The sequence below is a fragment of the Macaca mulatta genome, chromosome 17, assembly GCF_049350105.2.
Source record: "Macaca mulatta isolate MMU2019108-1 chromosome 17, T2T-MMU8v2.0, whole genome shotgun sequence".
NCBI lineage: Eukaryota > Metazoa > Chordata > Mammalia > Primates > Cercopithecidae > Macaca > Macaca mulatta.
In genome coordinates, this window is record NC_133422.1 from 70278204 (window position 1) to 70299785 (window position 21582).

Below are 21582 nucleotides of genomic sequence, written 5' to 3' on the forward strand. Positions count from 1 at the left end.
ACTACTGATTACATGAATTTGTACCATGACATTTGATATGGTTTGGATCTGTGTCCCTGCCCAAATCTCATATCAAATTGTAATCTCCAGGGTTGGAGGTGGGGCCTGGTGGGAGGTGACCGGATCATGAGGGTGGATTTCCCCCTTTGGTGCTTTTCTCATGATAGGATTCTCACAAGATTAGGTTGTTTAAAAGTGTGTGGCACTTCCCACCTCTCTCTCTTCCTCCTGCACCTGGCTATGTGAAGTGCCAGCTTCCCCTTTGCCTTCCACCATGATTGTAAGTTTCCTGAGGCCTCCCCAGAAACTGAGGAGGTGCTGCCACGCTTTCTGTACAGTCTGTGGAACAATGAACCAATTAAACCTCTTCTTTATAAATTACCAAGTCTCAGGTAGTTCTTTACAGTAGTGTGAGAATGGACTAATACAAAAAATTGGTAGAAGTGAGGCATTGCTATAAAGATAACTGAAAATGTGGAAGTGGCTTTGGAACTGGGCATGAGCTGGAAGAGTGTGCTGGGCTCAGAAGAAGACAAGAAGATGAGGGAAAATTTGGATCTTCCTACGGGTTTGTTAAAATGTTGTGACCAAAATGGTGATAATAATATGGACAATGAAGTCCAGGTTGAGGAGGTCTTGGATGAGATGAGGAACTTATTGGAAACTGGAGTAAAGGTCAGTTTTGTTATGCATTAGCAAAGCACCTGGCTGCATTGTGCCCCTGCCCTAGGGATCTGTGAAATTTTGAACTTGACAATGATTTAGCTTATCTGGCAGAATATATTTCTAAGCAGTAAAGTGTTCAAGAAGTAGCCTGCTTCTGATACCTATGTTCGTATGTGTGAGCAAAGAAATGATATGAAACTGGAACTTATATTTAAAGGGAAGCAGAGCGTACAAGTTTGGAAAATTTGCAGCCCAGCCATGTGGTAGAAAACAAAAGCCCATATTCAGGGGAGGAATTCAATCAGCCTGCATAAATTTGCATAACTAAAAGGAACACAAATGCCGATAGCCAAGACAATAGGGAAAACACCTCGAAGGCATTTCAGAGGATTTTGTGGCAGCCTCTCCCATCACAGGCCTAGATACCTAGCGGGGAGAAATGGTTTCCTGGGCCAGCCCAGAGCCCAGTAGTGTATGGTCTTAAAACACTGCTTTTTGCATTCCAGTCTTCAGCTCTAGCTGTGGCTTGAAGGGGCCCAGGTACAGTTCAGGCCACTGCTTCAGAAGGTGCACGCGTTAAGCCTAGGCAGCTTCTATGTCATGTTAAGCCTGCGGGTGCACAGAGTTGAGAGTTGAGGCTTGGGAGCCTCTGCCTAGATTTCAGAGAATGTATGGAATAGCCTGGATGTACAGGCAGAAGTCTGCTGCAGGGGCAGAGCCTTCATGGAGAATCTCTACTAGGGTAGTGTGGAGGGGATATGTGGGGCTGGAGTTACCACACAGAATTCTCACTGGGGTACTGCCTAGTGGAGTGAGATGAAGGCCACCATCCTCCAGACCCCAGAATGGTAGATACACCAGCAGCTTACACCCTACACCTGGAAAAGATGCAGGCACTCAATGTCAGGCCATGAGAGCAGCCACAGGGACTAAACCCTGCAAAGTCACAGGGTGGAGCCGCCCAAGGTTTTGGGAGTCCACCTCTTGCACCAGTGTGCCCTAGATGTAAGACATAGAGTCAAAAGAGATTATTTTGGAGCTCTAAGATTTAATGACTGCCCTGATGGGTTTCAGATTTGCATGGGGCCTGTAGGCTCTTTCTTTCGGCCAATTTTTCCATTTGGGTATAGGAATGTTTACCCAAAGTCCATACCTCCATTGCATCTTGGAAGTAACCAATTTGTTTTTGATTTTACAGGCTGATAGGGGAAAGGGACTATCCTTGTCTCAGATGAGACATTGGACTCTGTACTTTTGAGTTAATGCTGGAATGAATTATTAAGATTTTGAGGAACTATCAGGAAGACATGACTGTATTTTGGAATATGAGAAGGACATGAGATTTGGGAGGGATTGTAGCAGAATGATGTGGTTTAGATCTGTATCCCCACCCAAATCTCACGTTGAACTGTAATCCCCAGTGTTGAAGATGGGGCCTGGTGGGAGGTGACTAGATCAAGGGGGCAGATTTCTCTTCTTGGTGCTGTTCTCATGATGGTGAGTTTTCAAGAAACCTGGCTGTTTAAAAGTGGGTGGCACCTTCCACCACCTCTCTCTCTTCTTCCTGCTCTCGGCCGTATGAAATGCTCGCTTCCTCTTTGCCTCTCACCATAATTGCAAGTTTCCTGAGGCCTCCCCAGAAGCCAAGGAGAAGCTGTCTTGCTTCCTACATAGCCTGTAGAACTGTGAGCCACTTAAGGAGGAACTGTGAGCCACTATTTTCTTCATAAATTACCCAGTCTCAGGTATTCCTTTATAGCAGTGAGAGAATGAAATAATACAACATTCAGTGATGAATACTTTATATACATATAGGTGTCTTTCAAATGTAAGCTTTTATGCCTAAGGGCATGACCAGTAAGTCTAATATGAGCTGCAATTGGCCAACACTAGGTCTACTTTAAGGGCACTACATTGAATCCTTCAACAGGCTTATGATGCAAAGGGAAATAGAACATAGATGTTGTGGCTAAGTAATAATTTCTTTGTATGATGAGACTTGCATGACCGTATGTCCTGATATGCTCAGGGCAGTTCCAATTTGTATCTGTATTATAGCATATTAATGATGTCACCTTTTATTTTCAAAAATGTCCTGGTAAGAGTGGGTCCTCTCCCCATCCATCCCATTCAGCTCAAAACAGTATGAAAGACAGCAAGCCCAAAATTCTGGGCTCCTCAAACTTAGATGCTATCTGCCTCCTCATGGGTTAGTAAAACTATCAACCTTCTGGCCTACCTTACCAAGTAGATATATCTGCTTTCTTGCATCTTTGATCTTATACATACAAACAGGGCATATACAAAATATTGTCCTGTTTGTTAGGTGATTCCATCGTATACTAAAGTGAGAGCATTTACTGAGTCCAGGTCACCATTCTTACCAATCCTCAAACAAGGGCTTGGCTTTGTGGTCTAACATATCTTGGCAGCAGAACTTTTTTACCTTTTTTTTTTTTTTTTTTTTCCTAGAGACAGGGTCTTGTCCTGTCACCCAGGCTGGACAATCATAGCTCACTGTAACCTCAAATGCTTAGTGATCCTCCTACCTCAGCCTCCCAAAGAATTGAGATTACAGGCATGAGCTACCACACCTGGCTGACTTCTACATTTTAATGCTCTCAAAATATAAAATATAGAGCAAACCTGGCATCCATATCTTGGTTTCTAAAACCATAGTTCAGTTAAAATAACCAGAGCTCCTGAAAGTAATGGGATTCTAGGACTGTGGCAGGAAATATACAAGATGAAGTGTCTTGTAGTGTCAGAAAGAAAGTGTTCTCACACACACATTGATAAAAGTGTGTCAAAGGAGCGCATGAGCCAACCCAAAAAGCTACCAATGGAAAAGCTGGAATAATCTGAGCAACAAAAAAATTCAATTATAACTCCAAGTATAAAATAAATATCCATGGGTACATACTGATATAAATGATGGAATAAATTAATAAATGGGGGAGAAGAGACAAACCTTGCTCACAGAAGAATCCCAAGTCAAACATGTAGCTGCTCCACCGTAAAAGAGCGGGGTATAACTTCCCACTCCTTCAGTAAGGGCAGCAGATAGTGACTTCCTTTTGAACAGTAAAGTATGGAAAGAAGGGGAAAAAAGTAACTTGACTTGACAAACACTACTTCAGTCAATTATCAAGGTCAACATAAACCAATATAAATCACTTTGCTATAAGAACCCTTGGTATGACATGTAGAAAATGGCCCTTTACCTCTGTGATCTTCCTCCCAAAAACCCACAATTCAATTCCAGAAACACATCAGACGATACCCAATCGAGGAGCACCCTAAATTATACCTGACTAGTACTCCTCAAAACTGTCAAGGTCATCAAAAACAAGGAAAGTCTGAGAAACTGTCCTAACCAAGAGGAGCTTAAGGAGACATGACAACTAAATGTAATGAGGTATCCTGGATGGGATACTAGATCAGAAAAAGGACATTAGGCAAAAACTAAAGAAATCCAATATATCAACATTGGCTTGTTAATTATAACAAATGTATCATACTAATATGTTAATAAGGGAAACTGGACATGGAGAATATGGGAGCTCTACTATTTCCACAATTTTTCTATAAATTTAAAACTTTTATGAAGTTTTAAAAAACAAAAGGTACAAAAGATTTTTTTAAATGTGTTTTGAAAGGCTGGGCGCGGTGGCTCACGCCTGTAATCCCAGCACTTCGGGAGGCCAAGGTGGGCAGATCACCTGAGGTCAGGAGTTTGAGATCAGCCTGGCCAATACGGTGAAACCCTTCTCTACTAAAAATACAAAAATTAGCCAAATGCGGTGGCACACGCCCGTAATCCCAGCTACTCAGGAGGCTGAGGCTGGAGAATAGCTTGAACCCGGGAGGCGGAGATTGCAGTGAGCCAAGATTGCACCACTGCACTACAGACAGGGAGACAGAGCAAGACTCTATCTCAAAAAAAAAAAAAAAAAAAACTGTTTGAAAAGATAATTCTCCTTAAGTACTTTGTGAGTTTTGCCTTCTTTCTATATAAATCTGATGCTTGTATCAACATGTCTTGATAGTGGAATACATGAAAAAACTTGGGTTTTGCTTGATAAATTTGGACAGGGGGGAGCAATCTATTTCTTTTTGAAAACTAAACGTGTATTAATAGTTTCCCATTTGAGAATGAACTGTTTTCTAAAAGTTTACATTTAAGTCAACTGTTTGAAACTTGAAACACACTTTTCCACAGAAATTTTAACAATGGTTAATTCCCAGGCCAGCCCAGTGAAGCTGATTAATAAAGCAAAAATAGACATTTTGCTTAATAAAGCAAAAATAGACATTTGTAATAAAAAGTGTGAAAATACATTATGAAAAAACTTTTTATTTTTGGTGGGGGGGGTGAGGACAGTCTCACTCTATCACCCAGGCTGAAGTACAATGATGAGATCGTGGCTTACTGTGACCTCTGCCTCCCGGGTCTAAACAATTCTCTTGCCTCAGCCTCCCGAGTAGCTGGGATTGTAGGCATATGCCACCACATCCAGCTAATTTTATTTTTTGTAAAAATGGGGTTTTGCCATGTTGGCCAGGCTGGTCTTGAATTCCTGGCCTCAAGTGATCTGCCCACCTCAGCCTCCCAAAGTGCCAGGTTAAAACTTGCTTTTTAAATTCAAAAGACAAACTTAAACACGCGATTTAAATTTATTTCAAATCTGCCACCCACAGTGTTTGAGCCAGGGCCTAACTTTGGGTCTTTTTGCATATTGCCTTAAACCTAGAAATGCTACCATGCAAATAGGGAAGGGGAAAGAGGAAGGTTTTAATCCAAATGAAGTGGGAGACAGAGGAACCTGCACAGTTAGAGAAGGCAGGTTTGTTGTTCTAACCCAGATAGAGGGGTTTCCACTCTTATTTCTAGAACACAATGACACTGGTACCCCACAGAATTGAGGGAGGGACAGAGAAGGGATCTTTGGTTTCTCATAATTCTAGGATCATTAATGCGTTGGCATCCAGAGGGTGGGTAATAGAAATGTCTGTGGGTAGTTAGTATGCACAAATGGCCCATCAGCTAACTCATCAAGCTGGTGGGACTCTGAGCGTACAGGTGTGCTGCGGCAGGCAGCAGTCCTGGGCTCCTTGCAGCACTGTGCTACCTAGCAGAAAACAAAGAAAGTGGACTCACACAGACCTGCAGAAATGCAGACAGGGTGTGAAGAGGGTTTAAATTTCCAATGTGGTGGACCAGAATGTCTCGATTTATTTCTAGGCCATCTATTCTATTCCGGTGGCCTATTTGCTTACTTCTAAACAAACGCCATACAATGTGGTAACTTTATAACATAAAAGAGTTTAAAAACAGGTTTATATATTTAAATTCAAGAGAGATCATCTAATGCAGTAACTTGTGCTAACAGGTTAACTCAGTAGTACAAAACTCAAAGACTAAAACTTGTCTTTCCAACTCTGTGTATGTATTTGAACTTTCTACAACCATTAATACCAGAAAAAATTGAATGCTAGACTAATACTGTGTAAAGGAGCAATGGTCAATCTTAATCTGATTACAACTGTTTGAAAAAAGAAGGCTCACTCTTCTGACTGCTGTTATAATAAGTGATGGCTATACAATTGAATTTGTCAAGTTATCCTAATCAAATACTACTTTTCTGATTTATATATATATTTATATATGACTCAAGATTGTTTATAAAATGGGTTCCATCCAGTACAAGTTTTTAAACTACTGTTGTATAACACATAAATTTGTGCTGCCTCCAATAGCAGTGATTCAAATGTTAGTCTGATTATATCATTCACATTATCACCAAGTACACCCTTTAAAGTGTCTAATTCAGTCACTTTTATAAAGCACATTCACAAAGTTGTGCATTTATTACCACTACCCAATTCCTGTTTATCTGATTTTTATTATTTAAAAAAATGGAAAAACAAAAGTGCATTTTTCATTCAATAAATGTTCCATCCTTATGTGGTTTTGTTGCAGAAAGTGAAGTCCATGACTTTAGAATGATAGCAATTTATCAACCAAAGAATCCGTCTTCACACCGTTTCAATAACTGCAGCAATTTCCTTGAACTGTCTGTAGAAATTCTAGAGAGAAATGGGGAAAATAATATTAATTTTGCTTTTAGAAGATATTTAAATAGTTATTTTAATTATATCTGACTACCAGAGATTATATAACATATTCAGTTTGCATTTTAATGTTACATTCTCAATTACTAAAGGTTGCTGTAAGAAATAAACAGGTGTAAGGCCAGGCGCAGTGGCTCAAGCCTGTAATCCCAGCACTTTGGGAGGCCGAGGCGGGCGGATCACAAGGTCAGGAGATCGAGACCACAGTGAAACCCCGTCTCTACTAAAAATACAAAAAATTAGCCAGGCGCGGTGGCGGGCGCCTGTAGTCCTAGCTACTCAGGAGGCTGAGGCAGGAGAATGGCGTGAACCGAGGAGGCGGAGCTTGCAGTGAGCCGAGATCGCGCCACTGCACTCCAGCCTGGGCAACAGCGTGAGACTCCGTCTCAAAAAAAAAAAAAAAAAAAAAAAGAAATAACAGGTGTAATTTGGTAGTGCAAGCAAAAATACTACTGTAGAGTTGGATAATTATCTCATGACTAAACTTTTCAAAAAGCACATGAGAAAGTCCTTTTAAGATCACACCAGATTTATTAAATACTCAGCACTGTCCTAGACACTGAAAATAAAAACAAAAATAACAGGTTGGTTCCAGGCCTCAAAACACTTTCAATCTAGTAAAGAACTGCATTTCAGTGTGGTAGGGGCTGTCTCATTTAAGATTATGGGTTCAATTACTAGAAGAGAGATCCAACATTAGCAATGGCTTATATGGTAGAGCTTATTTCTCTGTCATTTAAAAATTAAGCTGGTATAATGGTTCTCCTATAGAAGTCATCTTCTTTTACATCTCAGGTAAGAAAGGAATCAGGCGAATTGTTCTTCTGTCTTCTCCTGTACCTACCAGGAAGCTAGGACACAAATTTGAAACCTGACCTTGGCAATCAGGATACCTTCTAATGATTTACACATCTGCATTTTCCTTCTTATTTGGTCTTAATTTTTTATTTTGCTACTTAAGAGGATTTGTATTGTTTTAATTTATATGCAAATTTGTCACAGAACAAAGCAAAGTGTAACTATTTCTTTAAAAATATATATTGATGTTCAAAATTTTAGTTACCAAACAGATATAAATTAAAAGCTCAAAGAATGTTCCTTAGCTCTCAGTCATGTAATGTGATTAACAGGTTATCTTGTGGTCAGTTTTAACCCATGTAAAAACTCTCTTTAAAAGAGTTGCCTCTAATGAAAATGTTTTTGTGTATATTTATATTTAATATGTTTATAATGTATGTATATACTATGTATGTGTATACATACACACATAATGGAATATCACACAGCCATAAAAAAAGAAGGAAATCCTGCCATTTGCAACAACATGGATGAATCTGGAGGACGTTATGCAAAGTGAAATAAGCCAGACACAGAAAGGCTAATACTGCATGATTTCACCTATGTGGAATCTAAAAAAGTCAAACTCACAGAAGCAGAAAGGAGACTGGAGGTTGCCAGGAGCTGAGGCTGGGGTCAATGGGGAAATTTTAGTAAAAAGGTACAAACTTTTGGTTATAAAATAAGTAAGTCTGAGATCTAATGTACAATATGGTGACTACAGTTAATAATACTGTATCGTTTAGTTGAAATTTGCTAAAAAAAGATTTTACATGCCCTCAACACACATACACTCTGTCCCCCAAAAAAGGTAACTATGTGTGGAGGTGGATGTGTTAATTAGTGTGACTGTGGTAATCATTACAAAATGTGTATGTTTATCAAATCATCACATTGTGAAACCTTCGAAATACACAATTTTGTCAACTGTACCTCAATAAAGCTGTGGAAAAAATTAATCCATTTGTGCTTTTTTTCCCTATGAGAAAAAATTTCTAGAGGTGGAATTAGGATAGCACAAATGCTGCACAGAATAATAAGAATTAGGCCAGCACTGCGAATTACAAAGAAAACCAAAACGTATATTCTCTATTGAAATTGACTGAGTCTTCATATTTAGTTGAATGTCATTCCCATATCACAATATACATTTATTTCCTTTTCACTGAGTCTCAGTTCCAAGACACTAATCAACACTAATAATGTTAAATTTGTGAACATTATTTTTGTTTCAAAGCAGGGATATCTATTTTAAATAAAGAAATCAGGCTGAGCACGGTGACTCAAACCTGTAATCCCAGCACTTTGGGAGGCTGAGGCAGACAGATCAACTGAGGTCAGGAGTTTCAGACCAGCCTGGCCAACATGGTGAAACCTCATCTCTACTAAAAATACAAAAATTAGCCGGGCGTGGTGGTACGTGCTTGCAGTCCCAGCTACTCAGGAAGCTGAGGCAGGAGAACCACTTGAACCGGGAGGCGGAGGTTGCAGTGAGCCGAGATCACGCCATTGCACTCCAGCCTAGGCAACAAGAGTGAAACTGTGTCTCAAAAAAGGAAAAAAAGAAAGGGAAAAAAATTATTTAAAATATAGTTTATAAAAGTAGAAATCAAAAGTACCATAAAGTGGTATATGAAAGAGTTTTATTTAAAAGGAAAGCGGCCGGGCGCGGTGGCTCAAGCCTGTAATCCCAGCACTTTGGGAGGCCGAGACGGGTGGATCACGAGGTCAGGAGATCGAGACCATCCTGGCGAACACGGTGAAACCCCGTCTCTACTAAGAAATACAAAAAACTAGCCGGGCGAGGTGGCGGGCGCCTGTAGTCCCAGCTACTCGGGAGGCTGAGGCCGGAGAATGGCGTGAACCCGGGAGGCGGAGCTTGCAGTGAGCTGAGATCCAGCCACTGCACTTCAGCCTGGGCTACAGAGCGAGACTCCGTCTCAAAAAAATAAATAAATAAAAATTAAAAAAATAAAATAAAAGGAAGCCTAGGACCAATATAATTTTAGTTTGTTTTACGAAGAATCACTTTTTATTTCCATTTCATTCACGATGGTTGCTTTGACTTTTAGAGTACTAACTGCTGTTATAAGTACTAAGTGTAAGTACTAAGTTAGTACTAGTGTAAGTGCTAAGAATAGATTCTTACCTATTCATACCAAAAGGAACAAACCAAACAAACAAAAACAAAACTGTACAGGACAGTTAAATTCATGACAAAACATCTCCAGTATGTACATTTAAAAGAAAACCTGGCCGGGCGCGGTGGCTCACGCCTGTAATCCCAGCACTTTGGGATGCCAAGGCGGGTGGATCACGAAGTCAGGAGATCGAGACCATCCTGGCTAACGCAGTGAAACCCCGTCTCTACCAAAAATACAAAAAAATTAGCCAGGTGTGGTGTCAGACGCCTGTAGTCCCAGCTACTCAGGAGGCTGAGGCAGGAGAATGGCGTGAACCCAGGAGGCGGAGCTTGCAGTGAGCCAAGATGGTGCCACTGCACTCCAGCCTGGGTGGCAGGGTGAGACTCCGTCTCAAAAAAACACAAAAAGAAAACCTGATTTAGAGCCCTCCCCACCACAACCCTTACTCCCCCTTGGTTACAGAAAAGAGGTAGAATGATAATATGGTAACGTAACTCTAAACTACTGAGTTACTTAAGTCCCTAGCTGATAAAGCCAGGCAACAAGTTCACTTGCTCTGACCTGCCTTTTGTAAACATTATTAGTTAGAAAATTCAGGGTCAGCGCTATTCAAAGATTCATTTAGCTTAACATTCTTGAACATTAAGCCCAAAGGAATAAGAATAAAACATTTAAATGCAAAGTAAATACCCTGCCATTGAAGATAAAAATTTCCTAAATATACTCAGAGGAGTACTTTTCAAGTGATCAAATGGCACAGTACACAAATTCAGCACATTATATTGAAAATAATTTATCAAATTCCCAAAGGAGACAAATTCACATCTCTTGCATATACTACTAGCAAACGTAAAGCACATCCATCTACAAATAAAAACCATTAAAGTTTTCCCGAAGAAAAATTGTATATATCTTTTTATACGACGATTACAGAAAAAATGAGCTAAAACCGGATGAGTTAAATCACAAACCTGAAACTGTGGAATCGTCATTTCAAAGCACTTGGTCTTTACTTGGCCTGAATGATCTGCCACTTTTAGCATCACTGCAACATAAGGATACTTAAGAGATCTGCAAGTGTCTGAGCTCACAGCCATACCCAGTTTCCACTGAAAATCTACAAGCTTTAATAAGACAGAATAATACATTAGTAGTAACATAACCTGGAATGCAGATATTTATTCAATTTTACTGCACTCATACTCAACTTTTAGTTTCAACGCTGGTCATATTTAAAGAAAGTATCTTCATTTTAATATTGCTAGAGGAACAATAATCAAATGAAAAAATGGAGAGGTAATAAGGGATATAAACGCAGTTAGAAAACACCATCGTAGTTAAAAATGGAAAAAAGCAAAACGTGGGGGGAAAAAAAAATCTCCCCTCCAATGTATAATGGAAGTGGAAGGAAGATGTGGCAGTATTGGTTTCCTTTAACAGGCTTGGAGTATCTTTTAGTTCACTTTGCTGTTCCATGCTCAAGCCTTCCATTAGCATGTATAGTGATAAGGTAATTTTGGATTTCATCAGTGTTCATGACAGATATACGCCCTGGGTGATGTGCTATGCAGTTTACATGTATTAAATACCTTACTGAATCAACGTAACATTATAGGTTATTGTTTCCACTTTGTAGATGACAAAAGCCAACTTCAGAGAGCTTAGGTAATGGGCATAAGGTCACACATTTCTGGAATCAACTGAAACCAGTCTGTTTGACTCCAAAGATGACATGCTTAGTGACTACTGGTTGCCTCAATACTTTTTAATCTAATTCCTGTCAATGACTGCTAAATGATGCCATGGCATAAAACATGCAGCTGTTAATAGTGCCTCAAAAACATGACTCTAAAACATAAAACACAGGGATAAAATACTGTCTGTCTTGTTTCCAAAGCTTAGCCTGATGCATAGCAGGCACTCAAAAAGCACTTGCTCACTGACTGATACCTTTTTCTTTAAAACTAATGCTCACTGGGCAAAAATCTTCACTTGTTAATACATTTATTCTTGTAAAAGTTAGGATTTCTGTAAATCCCACCATGTATCCTACCACATATCTATCACAAACACTGATGAAATCCAAACCACCTTATCACTATTTACACTAATGTAGTATTTGAGCTTAAGGACTATGGTGAGGAAAAGAAATGGAATGGTTCCCATGTATGCCTCAATCAACCATGGAAGTTATATAACCCATCTTCTATTTTAGGACTTTTAGGGTATGGAATAGGGGAAGGCATTTGTAAATCTCCCATTTTTATAAAAGGGGGGCCAAAAATTCCTCCTATCTCAGACTTGCTTTGCACCAATCTCCTACAGCATTAAGTCCAAGCTGGTGCTGACAAAAGGTTAACATCTTTTATAAGTAAAAAGATTGTATAAATTCATTTTAAAGAAAAGTTCTCCATATAAAAATAGAGAAAGGCAAATCACAAAATAACTACAAATTCTAACCTCAAAATTCTGACCTCCAAAATTCTAACCTCAACATTTAAATGCAAAATGAAAGCAAACCTTCTAATAATTGTGGTTTCATCTTAAGTAGGAGTGAACTGCAAAGATTTTAAAAATACAAGAATATAAAAGAAAAAATCAGAACAGAGAACACTTACCACTATGAAGAATGTTAAGAATGAAACAATGTATGGCAGCCCCAAAATTACTGTATGATGAAGTATTGAAAAAGGAAAACATATAAAGAAACAGAAAGCTAGCAGTAAAAAAGAAAATATAAAAACATCCAGAAGTAAAAAGAATAATCAGGAAGTAAATATATAAAAAGGTAAACAAATTAGCTGTCGTCACACTAAAAATTGATGTGGAGGCTGAAGTTACTAGTAATATAAAAACATGACTATAAAAACTATCTATAAAATTGGCAATTCCTATATGTTTTGAGTAAGGGAGGGAGACCTCACTATTCAGTATATACTAAGCAATACTATATTCTAAGCAGTAGGGAAGTCAAAAATAAAGCATAGTCCCTGACCTTCAGAATTCTAGTGGGGAAGGCAGACAATAAACAAAAGTATAATGAAATGGTAGCATTATGGTGTGACAAAATGCAGGGTAAGGTGACAGGGTGACAAGAAAGGCTATTTAGATAGAACCTGGGAAGACCTCTTTCATGTGGCTTTTGAACAGAAAGAGACTCTAATAAAATGAAGAAAAAGCCACAGGATCTGGAGAAAAGAACATTCTGGACTGAGGGAGAAGCATGCTTGGTGTGTTCAGGGAACAATGAGGCCCAGGTAGCTGGAGGGGCATGAGCTAGGAAGAGTGGTAAGAGATAAGGAATCCATCTTCGAAGGGCCCTGTGGGGCCACAGTAAATACCTACGACTTTTTTCCAGTGTGACAAGAATCTCTTAAAAAGCTCTGAGTAGCAGAGATACCTGGTCTAACTTGGATTACAAAAAGCTCATCCAGACTGCCTGGTGAGGCACAAAGTTTAAGAAAGTTGGGTGACCCTGTTACCAGGCTACTGCAGTATTCCAGAAGAGAGAATGGCGGCTTGAACCCAGCTGGCAGCAAGAGGTGGTGAATTCAGAGTGAGAGAAAACAATATGCTGATACGACTGTATGTCAGGTGTGAGGGAGAGATGGGAGCCTGCAGCAATCCGTCAATTTCAGTTCAGGCATTGGTTTCCGTGGAGCTTCTGCTCTAAGTTGTGGTTCTCTGTCTTCGCAGTCTGTCTCACCAATTCGGGGGACAGCAATTTACCCTGTGATCGCGCTTCTCTGACAGATCCAAGAGGAGTTGTTGATTTTTCAGTTTGTGCAGCTTTTCCTTGTTGCTAGGACAGGGTGATGACTTCCAAGCTCCTTATGAGCTGGACCACAAAGTAAAAGTCTACCACTTTTTGTCATTTTCTTCATAAAATTTTTAAATATCTTTTGTTAGATTTATTGCAAGATACTCTGTAATTTTTTTTTAAGAGATGGAGTCTCACTCTGTCACTCAGGCTGGACTGCAGTGGTGTAATTAAAGCTCACTGCTGCCTCAAACTCCTGGGCCCAGATCTTCTCGTCTCAGCCTCCTGAGTAGCTTGTACTACAGGTCTGTGCCTCTACACCTGATTAATTTTTTTATTTTTATAGAGATAAGGTCTTGCTATGTTGCCCACTCTGGTCTCAAACTGCTGGCCTCAAGCAATCCTCCCAAAGCCCTGAGCTTACAGTCGTGAGCCACCACGCCCAGCCTATAGTTTCTTCATGTTATAAATGACATCTTTAAAATTATATTTTCCAACTCTTTTTGTCTGAACTAAATAACGTTCAACAATGGAATCACCTTGCTGAACTCTCACATTAAATCTAATAACCTGTTTGTAAATGATCTTGGCTTTTTCTATGCAAACACTCATAATCTGTGAATGACTGTATAGAAGGATGTGCAGTAGGCTGAATAATGGCCCTCCCAAATATGTCCACATGCTAATCCTCAAAATCTATGAATATGTTACCTTAGACAACAAAACAGTATTGGTAGATGTGACAAAATTAAGGACTTGGAGATGCGGAGATTTTCCTGGATTATCCAGGTGGGCCAAATGTAATCGAAAGGGTCCTTACAAGAAGGAGGAAAAAGGGTCAGAGTCAGAAGGCAATGTGACAATGGAAGCAGAGGCTGGAATGATGTGCTTTGAAGATGGAAGCAGAGGCCACAAGCCAAGGAGGAAACAATCTCCCCTATCGCCTCAGACGGAACACAGCCCTGCAGATACCTTGATTTTAGCCCCCTACGACTAGTTTAGGACTTCTGACTTCCAGAACTAGAAGATAATAAATTTGTGTTTAAGCCAAAAAGAGTTCAACTTAAAAAACCCCATAATTAGTATAATTCTGTTTCAGAATATCTTTTTTTTTTTTTTTTTTTTTTTTTTTTTTTTGAGAGGGAGTCTTGCTGTGCCCCAGGCTGGAGTGCAGTGGCGGGATCTCGGCTCACTGCAAGCTCCGCCCCGCCGGTTTCACGCCATTCTCCTGCCTCAGCCTCCCAAGTAGCTGGGACTACAGGCGCCCGCCACCTCACCCGGCTAATTTTCTTGTATTTTTAGTAGAGACGGGGTTTCACCGGGTTAGCCAGGATGGTCTCGATCTCCTGACCTCGTGATCCGCCCATCTCGGCCTCCCAAAGTGCTGGGATTACAGGCTTGAGCCACCGCGCCCGGCCTCAGAATATCTTAAATACAAAACTTAACGTAAGAGAATGGATAAAATGACTTACGAAAGATCGACTCAAAATGCACTAAGTCATATAACTAAGGAAAGCCAGGTAGACGGTTGACAGCTGACTTCCCCTACTTCCCAGGAATCCTCAAAAGCAAAGTCAGTTAGAGAAAAATGACAGAGAGCAGTCAATGGACACCTCTCTCAGCCCCTGTATTCTAATTATTTCTTATCTCATCCCTTTCTTACATTTTGTATGGAATTGGGTAACTCCTGGCCTAAAAATACTCTAGTTTTAGTATTCCTATTCAGGGAAGTGTTATAAATTAGTTGCCTACAAATAGTTTATTAGCTAAAACAGCACAGCAGCACTTGAAAAGGAAATGGGGCTAACATATACTTTAAAAGTCAAATTCATATTCCTAGCATTATAAATGCATACTCTAAAAGGCTAAAATGCTATACTTCATCTTCAAAAATAACATTTTTTAGAGACTAAGAAAATGTTTGCGACGCTATCTCTGAAAATTTTCATAACTACTTCTATATCCACCACACTTTAAAATACGGTGTTCCTAGCTTCGAATAAATGACGCCTAATCAAAGCCCAACAATCCCTGATCTGCATTCTTTGGGCTAGTGCGGGGTGGGGAAGAGAAGCTTTCATTACAATGGCAACGGCTACCGGCTCAGATGCAAAGGAGAAGGAGCAACGCAAGGAGGTGGACTGAAGGTCACCGGCTCCCGGACACAAGACTCGGGGAGACCTGGGGAAGGCTCAGGGTGGCATGGTCTCGCAGCCGTGGGAGGCGGGCCGGCGGAGGACAGGGCGGGGCGGCCGCTCACTCACCTGGTTGGTGACCTGAAACGGAAGCAGAAACACAATTTAGAGAAACATCTTTCTTGCTCCAGAGCCTCGCTGCCCGCTCTCCTTCCCGGTTGGCACTCACCTCGGACTTAGCATCCAGCGGCGGCTCGCTACACGCCTCCATGGGCAGCGTCCGCTAGGTGCGCCCCGGACTCGAGAGAACGCTCCCGACCAGCACTTCCGCTTCCACGTCCTGCCTCTCGCGGCCTGGCGCATGGGGCGGACGTAGCGGGGGAAGCTGAAAAAATCATCTTTATGTGACTCACACTTTTTCTTAATTAAACATCAATTTTAAAGAGATATTGACCTAAAAGGAAATTATGTTATGGAAAAAGGCCAAAGATTTGGGAGATACTTTGAGAAGAGAAGCGCTAATTAAATTTATGATGCCGCTTCCCCCATCTAACACTGACACGTGGGCTCTTCCAATCTGGAGCGGGGCGGGGCAAAGCATCCCGAGGCACCCGTCCTCAATCCCAACCAAATTCGAAAGCAGCTGGGCGACCACACCCCCGGCCCTGCAAGGGAAGCCTGTGGGAACCACAGTTATAGGATGAGCTGCTTCGCCGGCCTAGCTGTGGGCGGGGGATGCTTTCCATTATCCCTGCTATTCCTCTTGCATCCCAGCCCTCAGTCTGGCTGCGGAATACCTTCTCATCCTGTCTTCCTACTTCTTTCCTACTGACCTCAAATCCATGCTACACAAAGTATCCACAGTGATTTTTATTTCCCGCCAACTTTTTATTTTGAATTTTTTTTCAGAAAAATTGCAAAAAATAATTCAATGAACACCTTCATCTAGATTCACCAACTGTTCGCATTGTACACATTTGCTTTATATCGGCTTATATTAAGGATGATACTTCTCTCCTAAATGCTTGAGCATGTTGTCTCCTAAGAACTAGGACATTCTTCTAAATAACCACAATTCAACTATCACATTCAGGAAATTTAACATTGATAAAATACTATTCTCTAATAGGCCAAATTAAAATTTCCCCACTTGTTTCAACAACATTCTTTAAAGTTATTCCCTACCCCATCCACAAACAGAATCTAATCAAAGGGTCGTCTTGAATTTGGTGATCATGTCTCCTTAGTCTCCTCTAATCTAGAACTGCACCGGTAAAGGGTCATCAGGACTGTGTTCCTCAATGAAGGTTCGGGGGTGGTGGGGTTTGGGTGAAGGACGGGAGCGGGGGTGCGGATCTGCTTTCAAGCTCGTTCAGCTTGTTGGCAGAGCTCAGTTCTGTGCAGTTTCCTTGCTGGCTTTCAGATGGGGATTCCCAGCTCCTAGAGGCCATCTGCGTTCCTTGGCTTGTGGCTCCTTCCTCCATCTTCGAAACCAGGAAGGGCACGTCAAGTCCTCCTCACACTTTAAATCTCTCTCATCTCGCTTTCTGTATGATCTCTCCTGTTCCTGTTCCTTCTTTTGCCACATCTCTCTGACTCTAGCCTGAAAAAATTCTCATTTTTAAGGGCTGAAATAATTATTAGATCAGGTATAACCAAATAATTAAGAAAAACTTTTTTTTTTTTTTTTTTTTTTTGAGACAGAGTCTCACTTTGTCACCCAGGCTGGAGTACAGTGGCACAATCTAAGCTCACTGCAACCTCTGCCTCCCAGGTTCAAACAATTCTCCTGCCTCAGCCTTTTTGAGTAGCTGAGATTACAGACATGTATCATCATGCCTGGCTAACTTTCGTATTTTTAGTAGAGATGGGGTCTCTCCATGTTGGAGAGGCTGATCTCGAACTCCTGTCCTCAAGTAATCCACCCACCTCGGGCCTTGGCCTCCCAAAGTACTGGCCTCCCAAAGTACAGCCATGAGCCACCGTACCTGGCCTCTTTCTATCTTAAGGTACATAACTTTTAATTATGTTTGTAAAGTCCCTTCAGATCAATACCTAAATTACTGTTTCAATGAGTAATCAAGATGGAAATCTTTGGAGGAGGGCATTTTTAGAATAATACTTACCTCAAATACTCTCATAGGTTGTTGGAGAATTACATTAGTTAATGCATGTTAAGCACCTAAAAATGTCCCTGGCATGTAGCACTCAGATACTAGGCCAAAAAACGAAAAACAAACAAACAGAAACCCCCACTGACTCAAGGTTATTGGAGGTGATTAAATGTACTAATTAGCTTGGGAGGATAGTCCCTGAATGAATCAGATGATTTCTTCTCTAAGGAAGTCAGATGAAAAGACAGAACACTGTGGTGCATCCAGCTGGTCAGTGCATTGGTTCATTTTGCCAGGAAATCTTTTTTTCTTTTTTTCTTTTTTTTGAGACAGAGTCTCGCTCTGTTGCCCAGGCTGGAAAGCAGTGGTGCGATCTCACCTCACTGCAACCTCCAACTTCCAGCTTCAAGCGATTCTGCCTCCGCCTCCCAAGTAGCTGGAATTACAGGCGCATGCCACCATGCCCAGCTGTTTTTTTGTATTTTAGTAGAGATGCGGTTTTACCATGTTGCCCAGGCTGGTCTTGAACACCTGAGCTCAGGCAATCCACCCACCTCGGCCTCCCATTACAGGCATGAGTCACCATGCCCAGCCCCAGGAAATCTTTTTCTTGAGTTCTTGTTGTCATCATGGTAAGGGGGTGGTAAATACACACACACACACACACACACACACGCCCCTTAACTTTGTAAAAATGCTTCAAAAAGGTGAAAAGATGTATTTTAAAAGGTAATTTTTGTTATTTCTTTTTATTTTTCATGCATTTCTTTAAAAACTGTTTATTATTGTTCTAATTCAACATGAGTGCACTTCAAAAACCTATCGATCTGATTTGGGGAGAGTAAAATGTCATTAGAGTGTAGGGCAATCTCTGCCAATTGTTACTCCAGCAACACATGTGATAAACTGTTTATGTTTCAGACCTCCATCTTACAAGAGATCACTTACACAAACTTCGCAGTTGGAAAACACAGATGTTATGAATAGAGTAAAAAATGCTAATATTAAAAATGCATGAGTATAATTTTGTTTTATTTTTATGTAATGACATATAAGTAGAGCATATGTTGTAAAATATTTTTGGAGCTCTTACAGTAAGCCTAGTACTATCACATGCATAGGAAGAAATCCATAGAACTATGGCATAAACTCTGATCTCATGAGCATTATGGTGTAATGTAGAAAACGAAATTGATACTCAGGAAGCAGGCAATGCTTCAATTTAAGTGTTTATTTTAAGGCTTTTTTGTGCCAAGTGATATGCAGTTGTCCCTCAGTATACTCAGGAGATTGGCTCCAGGACCAATTAAGGCAGATGACAATGTACCAAAATCTGCATATACTCAAGTCCTGCAGTCTGTCCTGCTGAACTTGAGTGTAGGAAAGTTCTGCCTCACTATTTGTGGGTTTAGCATCCTGGGAGTATAGCAACTTTGATCTGTGGTTGGTTTAAAAAAAAAATCTCACCAGCACAGTTCAAACCCATGTTGTTCAAGAGTCAACTGAAATTCTAACTCGAGCTAGCCTAAGCAAAGTAGCAGAAATTATTGTCTCACAGAGGCAGCCTCTGACACGTAGTGGTGGAGCCAGCTGCAGGGTCAACAGAATTGTGAGGTTTGAATAGTAAAAGTGCCCCATCTCCGCTTCTCAGTTGTGGTCCAGCTTTCTGCCTGTCTGCTGGCTTCGGTCTCTTCAGCTTCACCATACGTTGTTGGAGAGTAGTGTGTATATATAGACATATGACCACCAACATCTCTGGGTTCACAGCCTTATGACTCATGATCCAAGGAGAAAGAGGAAGCTGCCCATCCATCTCAATTCTCAGAGAAGGACTCTAGTTGATCTGCTTGGACCACTACTGGGTCTGGAGTGATGTGTTATTATTTTTGCCCATGCTGCCTGCTGTGTTCATAAGGGGTAGAGTTGTGTGATTGGTAGAGTCACTGGAAGCAAAAGGGGTGAAAAGACATGCTCTATAGGAGATGGAGGTGAGAATGATGCAACAACGCTTGGATGAAAATATACTAGGGAAACAAAATAAATGTGCACTCAACATATTTCCTATACTGTGTTACAACGCACTATCCTGTGTAGTCAATGGATATGGTATGCAGACTAATGGCCCCCCCAAATATGTTACTTTCTAATACCCAGAATTTATGAATATGTTATGTTGTATGTTTAAATAACAGAGGCTCTCTAAAAGAAAATATTTATTCGCGCATAGGGCACTGCAGTGGAAATACATATGCCATAGTAAACTATGTGCATATTCAAGGAGGTGAAGGAAGACAAAGGTTTTTAATGGAAAAATTAGGAGGATTACATAATTGTTTTGTGATAATTATCCTTGTCTACAAGTATTAATAACAAGAGTGATGCCAGTCAGCGGCTGGCCAGGCAGTTGCTGGGCAGATGACCTTGCAAATATATTTTTTGTGTAAGGGTGCAACGGCCTTTGTGCAAGGTTGTTGTTTTGGCAGAGTCTTTTGTGATAGTTTTTGTTATCTGGCATTTATGCATGAAAGCTCTCTCATGGCCTTCCCCAGCTCTATTTGTCAAGGTTTCTTTTCCTTTTTTTGATACAGAGTTTTGCTCTTGTTGCCTGGGCTGGAATGCAATGGTGCGGTCTTGGCTCACTGCAACCTCTGCCTCCTCAGTTCAAGCGATTCTCCTGCCTTAGCCTCTCAAGTAGCTGGGATTATAGGCAGGCACCACCATGCCCGGCTAATTTTGTATTTTTAGTACAGACAGGGTTTCACCATATTGGTCCGTCTGGTCTCGAACTCCTGACCTCAGGTGATCCACCTACCCCAGCCTCCCAAAGTACTGGGATTACAGGCGTGAGTGACTGCACCTGGACCTTTTTTTTAAATTTTTAACACAAGTGACTCCATTATGATTCTTAACAACTTTCACAATTACATAAAAAGGGGGAATTAAGGTTGCTAATTAGCTGACTTTAAAAGGAGGAGAATTTATTGGATTACTCAGATGAGTCCAATGTATTCACAGGGTCCTTAAAGATGAAAAGTAGAGGCAGAGGAGTTAGAGTCAGAGAGAGAAAGAGAGTGTGTTAGAGTGATAGATTCCATGTGAGAGACTCAGCCAGCCTTTGCTGGTTTTGAAGACAGAAGGAGGCCAAGAGCCAAAGAAGGAAGGCTGCTTCTAGAAGCTAGAATGGGCACATTAGCAAAGACATGGAATCAACCTAGAGGCCCATCAGTGGTGTACCTGATTAAAGAAAATGAATATATACACCATGGAATCCTATGCAGCCATAAAAGAGAACAAAATCATGTCCTTTGCAGCAACATGGATGGGCTGAAGGCCATTATCCTAAGCAAATTAATGCAGAAACAGAAAAACAAATACATGTTCTCACTTATAAGTGGGAGCTAAACACTGAGTATACATGAACATAAAGAAGGGAACACACACTGGGGCCTACTTGAGGGTAGAGAGTGGGAGGAAGGCAAGGATTGAAAAACGACCTATCCAGTACTATGCTCATTACCTGAGTGATGAAATAATCTGTACGCTGAGCCCCCTTGACACACAGTTTACCCATGTAACAAACCTATACATGTATCCCCTTAACCTAATATAAGTTGGAAAGAAAAGAAAACAGCTGGAATAGGAAAGAAAATGGATTCTCCCTTATATATCCCAAATAGTTTCCAGAAGGAACACAGCCCTGTCAACACTGTGATTTTAGTCCAGTGAGCCCCATTTCAGACTTCTGAACTTCAGACCATAAGATATACATTGGTGTTGTTTTAAGCCACTAA

General features: G+C 40.8%; 1 protein-coding gene across 4 annotated transcripts; it reads right to left on the reverse strand.

Annotated features, from left to right (window-relative positions):
- Nucleotides 1-6340: 6340 nt before the first annotated feature.
- COMMD6 (COMM domain containing 6) lies at nucleotides 6341-16007 on the reverse strand. 4 transcript variants are annotated; one of them, NM_001261673.1, is given in 4 exon segments: nucleotides 6341-6756; nucleotides 10754-10906; nucleotides 15807-15818; nucleotides 15907-16007. In NM_001261673.1, coding segments are annotated over 4 exon segments (258 nt in total). In that variant the 5' UTR covers nucleotides 15949-16007; the 3' UTR covers nucleotides 6341-6705.
- Nucleotides 16008-21582: the final 5575 nt, after the last annotated feature.